Source organism: Arachis hypogaea, chromosome 18, assembly GCF_003086295.3.
Source record: "Arachis hypogaea cultivar Tifrunner chromosome 18, arahy.Tifrunner.gnm2.J5K5, whole genome shotgun sequence".
Classification (NCBI taxonomy): domain Eukaryota; kingdom Viridiplantae; phylum Streptophyta; class Magnoliopsida; order Fabales; family Fabaceae; genus Arachis; species Arachis hypogaea.
In genome coordinates, this window is record NC_092053.1 from 4,857,591 (window position 1) to 4,866,082 (window position 8,492).

At 31.2% G+C, this 8,492-nt stretch overlaps 1 protein-coding gene across 4 annotated transcripts; it reads left to right on the plus strand.

Annotated features, from left to right (window-relative positions):
* The first annotated feature begins 4,048 nt into the window (after positions 1-4,048).
* On the plus strand, positions 4,049-8,230 carry LOC112769136 (P-loop NTPase domain-containing protein LPA1 homolog 2). Of its 4 annotated transcripts, none has more exons than XM_025813569.3 (8): positions 4,049-4,488; positions 4,572-4,747; positions 5,212-5,549; positions 5,710-5,791; positions 5,966-6,394; positions 6,505-7,242; positions 7,342-7,452; positions 7,712-8,230. In XM_025813569.3, the coding sequence occupies exons 2-8, from the start codon at positions 4,595-4,597 to the stop codon at positions 8,036-8,038; spliced, it is 2,178 nt and encodes a 725-aa protein (XP_025669354.1). In that variant the 5' UTR covers positions 4,049-4,488; positions 4,572-4,594; the 3' UTR covers positions 8,039-8,230. The 4 variants fall into 4 exon arrangements, with proteins under 4 accessions (XP_025669354.1, XP_025669352.1, XP_025669353.1 ...); XM_025813567.3 differs by having other exon boundaries at positions 4,201-4,366; positions 4,551-4,747; XM_025813568.3 differs by having other exon boundaries at positions 4,201-4,366; positions 4,560-4,747.
* The last annotated feature ends 262 nt before the right edge of the window (positions 8,231-8,492 follow it).

An 8,492-nucleotide genomic window follows, 5' to 3' on the forward strand; every position in this document is an offset into this window, starting at 1 on the left:
GACTATTGCCATTGAATCAATACCCTAATTAACTAGAGATTGGCATTCTCTTGTATGAAATTTATAAAATATTATAGGTTGTAATAGTCATACACTACCGTATGTCTAACAATACTTCTCGACAATCCACTAATATATACTCTTTGCGAACCTTTTAAATATCGTATAGGAAATATTTCAAGTGCACTAGGGAGTACTGGTGCACCAGTTATTTTAACCGTTGATTTTAATTAATATATATTATATATATTTTTTATAATTTAGATTAACGATTAAAATAACTGGAGTACCGGTACTCCCGGTGCACTTGAAATGTTTCCTATGATATAATTGTCAAATTTTGATTTGTGTCATTATTATAATAAAGAGTAAAATATCGTTTTTGTTCCTTGGGGTAAGTTCTAAAGTTGTTCTTAACATTTTAATCGTCCTATTTAAATTCCTAACATTTCAAAATCTGACTCAATGTTGTTCTGCCGCTAGAGATCCGTTAACAGAATTGACGGCAGGACAAAATTGAGACGATTTTGGAACGTTAGCGACTTAAATAGGATAAAAACGTTGAGGACAAAAATGATACATAGAAATAAATTTTAATTTTATCCTTCAATAATATCAATTTTTTACTATACATAGTATTCAATTATTTTTTAATCACATCTAAGTAAATTACACTTAATCATATTACTTTCATTTTAAATAAATTAATTTTTTTATAATTTTACTCTTAAAGATTTTTAGTTATCATGAAATATTTGTAGAATGACTAGTATATAAACTTGCATAAAAAAAAATAATATATATATATATATATATATATATATATATATAATAAAATATAAATTATACATTTTCTTTCTAATGTATCAAAATTCTTTAAAATTATAAACAATAAATTTATTTAAAATGAAAGTAATGTGATTAAGTGTAATTTATTTAGATGTAATTGAAAAATAATTGAATACTATATACAGTAAAAAATTAATATTATTAAAAGATAAAATTAAATTAAAATTTATTTTTATGTATCATTTTTGTCCCTAACGTTTTCGTCCTATTTAAGTCCCTAACGTTTTAAAATCGTCTCAATTTTGTCCCGCCGTCAATTCTGTTAACGGATCCCTAACGGCAGGACAACGATCCCTAACGGCAGGACAACATTGAGTCAATTTTGAAACGTTAGGAACTTAAATAGGACAACATTGAGTCAATTTTGAAACGTTAGAAACTTAAATAGGACGATTGAAACATTAGGGACAATTTTGGGACTTATCCCAAACGTTTGGGACAAAAACGATACTTTACTCTTATAATAAATTAAGAAATGACCTAAAACATCATTTTTTTAAGTTAGGAGTGAAATTTAAACTCAAGATCTCTAGATAAAAATTGAAAAGATTATATCATTTGAATTATAACTCGTTAGCACCTAAAACATATTTTTTTTATTTATTCAATATCTTTAACTAATATTTTAATTCATAATTATAAAATTCAAGTTCATAATGTAGAGTTGATGTATTTTTTATTGAATAATAATTAATTACATAAATATTTGAATCACACATAATATCCATTTAATTATCACCTACGGAAGTGGATTCTCTTTGGTGGAAAAAAAACTGGATGCTGTCTAGTGTTTAATCAACCCTTCATTATTTTCTCTTTCCTATTTAATTTTGGTCCAATTTAAAAAATTAAAGATAAAAAATTACACTTTATTCTCTCAAGTATTTTTTCCATTGAAAAAGGATCTATTTCCCCACCTTTAAATTATTATTGGATGTCCCAAATCAAACGACATAAAATATTTTGTTAATTATCATACAAATCATAGGTCAATATATAGTAATAATAATCATTAGAAATTCTCATTGAGTTAATTAAATAATTATATATCTACGTATCATTATATATATAATTTAATAAATAAAATATATTAATTTTGATTCAATACAAAAAATTATATATTGATCTATTTGAATTATTAATGTCGTTCTTAATAATTCTAGCTACAATAAACAAAAAAGTTTGGATTAAATTATAAAAAATTTATCTCTTAATATTATTATTTTATCATAATAATAAATTTCTAAATCTAATAAAAAATTATTATATTAATCATTTAATAAAATAATACGTATAATAATAACATCGAATTATTTAACATATAATAAGTTGATTTATAATAATATTATTATTCCCAAGAATGAGTTGGTAGAATTTTGTTTTCCCAGTTGTGAGGTTCTTCTCAAGGGGAACTGAAATGGAAACTTCATATAAAGCACGACTTTGAAGGATGCATTATCTATTTCTCTTTGATTTTAGGTTAGTTGCTGACTTGCTGTTGCCATGGATGCATCATCCTTATATATATATATATATATGAGTGGTTGTCTCGTCATCTTTTTATATTTTTTTAAAGTTTATTATTATGTATCAATAATTAAAAATAAAAACAAAGCATAAAATAATGTATAAATTTAAGATACAAGAACAATATTACATTCTTAACAAATATTATTATTTTAAACTTGTATTTAGTTAGCAATAATTATACTCACATTTACAAAAATTTGTACATATAAAATACATATTTTTTAGAGTTTACACATGAGTTAATACAATTTGTACTTATATTTATTAGAATTTAATAATTTATATAAATGAATTAATAAAAATTATTTGTTAAAAACAATTTGATGTTTGTATTAACCAAATATTGATTAAAATTACTAAAAAATACTTGCCTCAAAATTTTTTGTTTAAAATATAATATACTTTTAAATAACAAACAATATTATTGCACATACAAAATTCATTCCCAACCAGAGGATCCAAAAGTGCATGATTCCATGAAAAGTTAGGAACTCATACAATCACTGTACTAATCAAACCTAAATTCATATGACTAAATTATGAAGAAGTTGGATGGCTCGATGATCTACCTTCCTCTACAAATCATATCCTGTCCTTCCAATCTGTCTCTCATAGGTAACTAGCAATAGTTATGAATATGATAGTACATCATGTTGGAAGTTTTTATTATAATATAATTTTTTATTGTAGTCTAATTGTAATTACTTAATATAAAGTAATATATTACTTGTTTAAAATTAAAGAATACTTTATTTTTTAAATAAGGTATTTTAATTGTATCTAAATATTTTTGTAATAAAAAAATACTCTTTTTCTTAAAAAAAAAAACAATTCAAATAAACACATAAACAGAGTGCTGTATTTGTTTTTAATTTAAAGAACCTCCCTAGCCATTTCAAAGTCTTCATTCTAAGTTTGAACTACATCATAAGATAGTCAAACGCACACCAGATGCGATTATGCATTGTGCATTATAGAATTCCAATTCCATTCCATTTGATTTCTAAAGCGCTTTTATCCCTAATGAAAAAGCTTAGATAATGAAAACATAATTATTAGAATTTAATTGTCCTATGATAACATATTTCATTTTCATATATGTAATTGTGTAGTCACCAAAAAAAAAAATGTAATTGTGTACATATTTATTATTATTTAACCAATTATGAAAATATTTACCTAAAAAGTAAGATAATATACAATGACATATTAATTATCTCTGTTGTTATTTAAAGGTAAAGAAAAATATTTGAAATAAGCTAATATTAAATATGTAATCATATGTCTATTTTTTTGTTGTTGACTAATCATATGTCTATTTACCTATCTCATATTTGATTATGGTCAAAATTAGTTTCAGAAACTTATTGTAAAACTTTTAATAAATAGTTAAGTCATATATTTTTATTGATGTGAAAACATAAGATTAATATCCTTATATAAAATAATTTTTTATAAAACATTTTTTTGCTTAATACATTTTTCAAAGATAAAAATTGCTTCTCATATATATTAATTACTTAGTTATTAGCATTTATAATTATATTTGACTAAATGAAAGACTTCTATTGACAAAGTCAGATAAAAATATCTTTTTAAAGCAAGAAAGAGACAAATATTTTTTCTTTTATCTTCTGTTAAATCCTTAATCCTTTTAAGTTTTAAATTGAATTGAATTGGCAGAATTGCGCAAGGTTTCCGTTTCCGCGTCACTTTAGGCGAAATTACAGAATCTACCCTTCCTTGATCTCCGTTAGTGGGGGCCCATTAGTCTCAAACAGAAGGCATTAGTATATAATAAAGGAAGCAGACACGGTAGACCTTCCTCAAGGTTCTGAAACCGCGCCATCTCGCGGCACCGGCACCTAAACCCAAATCCGTCATTTCCGAACCAAAAAAGAAACACTAAAAGAAAAAAAAAGAGAAAGAGAGAGAAGGTGGTTGATGATGGAGAGAAGCGATTATGCGATGCGTGGAAGGAAGCCGGGTGAGTGAGAATGCTGCGCTGCAGCTGCAGAGGATCACGCCTCCTCCTCCATTCCCACATGGCGCTCGATCCTAACAAACCCTAACTTTTTCCTTTCCCTCCTTCATTCCTTCCTTAACCAGGTCTTGATCCTTTTTCGTCATTGCGTTCATTCATTCATTCTCCATTTGTTTTCTTTGTGAAGAAATTTCAGAATCTGGATCAGGTACAGCTACAGATACAGATACAATGATGGGTGAGGTGGGGAAAATACTGTACATGGTGGTGGTCGATGACGACGCCGACAAGAAGGACAAAGGAAAGGACTCTTTTCGCTACACTCGCCCTGTTCTTCAGAGCACGCTCCAGCTCATGGGATGCAAAGCTCGCCATGCCTTCAAGGTATACTTTCTTTTTTTCTCTCTCTCTCTAAATATGATTTTTCATTAAAATAAAATATATATATAGAAAAAATCCCGAATGAATGTGTTTTGAGGTGTTGATCTGGACTGCCATGTGAGTGTGTGTATATTTGATTATTTTTGGACTTTTTTTATTGAGAATGCATTTGATTTATTGTGTTGTTGAGTCTCCTGTTGTGGTTCATATGCGGATGTTATGTTCATTCTGTTAAAAAAGGTAGATCTATGTTGGAAGTTACTAATATTGCAATGGAATACTCAATAAATGATGCTTTGTTGTTAATTAGTTGGTATCTAATATTGTTAACATGCATTATATGGTTCTATCAATCTGTGTTGTTCATGGCTTCTTTGTATGATTGACCTTTCAGAATTCTAATAAATTTGTCTCGACTTTGTTGACAAAATTATTCTGAATACTTTTCCTGTTTTCCATCTTACCAGATCAGCCAAAGAGTATTTGAGCTCACAAGGAATGGGAGTTCTACTGATGATTTTCAGTCCGACGGAATGATATTGTCTGGTTTCCATGCTTCCAACAGTAATATTGTTGAAAAAGATGCTCGTGCTGCTGCTGCTATTTGCCTGGATAAAACAGACTTCGGCAGTCATTTGGTTTTAGGGAAAGATTATCAAAGGAAGAGTATACCATTTGAGTTGTACAAGAGGCGCACAACAGTATTTGTCCAGAGAGAGAAATTTCTAGATATTGTCTGCGAAGCTTTGGCTGAGTACAAATATATGGGCCCGAACCAGAGAGCCGACTTGGCATTAGCATGCAAGTATGTTATTTAATAATTTCTTTGCTGATGAGTGAAACTACGGAGTTTAATATGAAGTTCATCATATTTGGAGCTCACTAGTATGAAACATGGACTGCTTCCTATTATTTTCTGCAATTTCCCCACTCATTTCATTTTTCATTATTTTCTTGGATGGCAGGATTCGAGAACGAAAGGAATCCATGACAGTGCTGTTGTGTGGCACCAGTGGCTGTGGCAAATCCACATTGTCTGCACTGCTGGTATCTTAGCATACCAAAATAGTTGTCTTTTTTGTGATTACAAATATGTATTGTGGTATTGCCAGTTTTTTTTTTTTCTAATTTTGGGGTAGGATATGTAACATATAGTGAGAATTAAAATTGAAACTAAAGCACCCTCTAGTTCAAAAATTTAGCTAATGATTTTAACTTCAGGGTAGCCGATTGGGAATCACAACTGTGGTATCAACTGATTCTATAAGGCACATGATGAGAAGTTTTGCTGATGAGAAGGAGAATCCCTTGCTTTGGGCCTCCACTTACCATGCAGGCGAGTGTTTGGATCCTATTGCTGTTGCAGAAGCAAAGGCCAGAAGGAAATTTAACAAGCAGGCTGGTGTGTTACGTACACTTTCCAAGGATGAATTAAACGAGGATCATAATTCTAGGAAACCTGATACACGGACATTGGAGGTTGGATCTGGTGCTGCTACTGAACTGCTAAATGCAAAACAAATGGCTGTAGAAGGATATAAGGCGCAAAGTGAGATGGTGATTGAAAGTCTCGACAGACTAATCACTGCCTGGGAAGAACGAAAAGAGTCTGTTGTTGTTGAGGGAGTTCACTTGAGTCTTAACTTCGTTGTATGTTGATTCTTTCTATCTTTGGTCCTTTACTGTTTCTTTCCTTTTCTCTGTCAATTACATGGTATTATATTTTCATCTTCTCATAGCAATAATAAATTACTATGCAGATGGGGCTTATGAAGAAACATCCCTCAATCATACCATTCATGATATACATTACAAATGAGGACAAGCATATGGAAAGATTTGCTGTTCGAGCAAAGTATATGACATTGGACCCAGCTAAAAATAAATATGTAAAGTATATTAGAAACATTAGGACAATCCAGGATTATCTCTGTAAGCGTGCTGACAAACATTTAGTTCCCAAAATAAACAATACAAATGTTGATAAGAGTGTAGCAGCCATCCATGCTACCGTCTTTGGTTGTCTTCGTAGGCGTGAAGCTGGAGAACAGTTATATGATCCTGTTAGAAATACAGTAACAGTTGTAGATGAGGAATATCAAAATCAATGTGCAGCCAATTCTCTGAGCTCGAAAGGAATGTTTCAATTGATCCAGAGGAAAGGTTCTTCTAGGCATCTTATGGCTCTTGTAAACAGTGATGGATCTGTGGCAAAGGCTTGGCCTGTTCATTCTTTTGACGGTAATGGCAAACCTATATGGGGCTATGGACCTGAGAATGGCATTGGAAATCTAATGTATGGACCTTTACGGATCGGCAAGGCAGAAACTGTAAATCTTCAGTTTGGTTTGTATGGGATCAGTGCTTGGCCCAGTGATGGTGGCACTAGTCGCACTGGAAGTGTCGATGAGTCAAGAGCGGATGAGACTGATACAGGAAGCAGATATCTATCCTCGTGCTGTAGCTCACCAAGGCTGTCCGATGGACCGGCAAAGGAGGTAAGTTTGAATATTTTGTTCAAAATGTAAATGTCTAGTTTTATAGTCATGGAAGATTTGATTGTCAAACTTCACTTGCTTGTTTTCACCATTTTTTAGGTCAAGGAGGATCTTTCAGTGCATGGCAGTGATGAAGAGATTGATGATCAACTGGAGGCAGGCAGTGATGAAGATTTAAGTGACGATGGTGACAAACATCGCCATGAGGAGGTAGAAATTCATATGCTAACTTAAACGATTTATCTTTCTTACATATCTGTATATTTGATTAAAATAACTGAGTACTTTCAGGTTACCTTTGGTATTGCCCTTGCTAGCAAACGTATTAATTGATGATGTTGCAAATATTATCATTCTATTCAATGATTCTGCCCTTTGAGGCACATAGACTTGTACTGCAAATTTGGAGGCACACAGTTGTATTTAACTATCTTTCGTAAAATTTACAAGCTTGTTTATTGATGTGCAGATTGGATCAGTTGACGAGGAATCTACGAAGTCTGACGAGGAGTATGATGATTTAGCCATGCAAGATGTGCAGGCGAGCGGGTATTGGTCAGATGACGACGATGGATTCAAGAATAAGGTCAATTCTGTTTCCTGGGACCAAGGAACAAAATTGCAAGGCAGTAAGTATCGCCAGAACTTGGATCTCTTCCTTAGAACTAGAAGTGAGCCAGTGACAGAGTCCCTGTGCTCATATTCGTCTTTGCTTGTGGAAAAGAGTGAAAAGAGGTTGCCACCGACTGGTAAAGCCAAATTGAGAAAACGATCTCTGAGTATTCCTGCACTATGAAAAAGGATTCATCAACTATAGGTAGTAGGATCCTTCTTTGGTTTATTTTTATTTAGGGTTGGTCACATCTGAGATTTTGCTAACAGTGTATATTACTGTTGAAATGGTAGAAGTAGTTGTGTGTTCTGACTTTAGTCACCTAATCATTTGCGGATATATAAACTTCTCAAGTTTTTTCCTCCAAACTTTTGAGTTGAGTTGCGAACGAATCTTTTATTTGTTTTGCTTAGATGATTGGTATTTGGTACTTTGGTGGTATTTAGTGATAACACTTCTATCATTTAATTTAACAATAATTCTACCAATATTCTTTCTTAGGAAAAAGGCTCTAGTATGTAGTAGACCAATAGTATCCCGCTCGTTGAGACTTTTTTTTTTTGGTAGTCAACTACTTGAAGATTTATAGTAAATATTATTTATTTATTTTAAAATTTAGGGTACAATCTATGGTAAA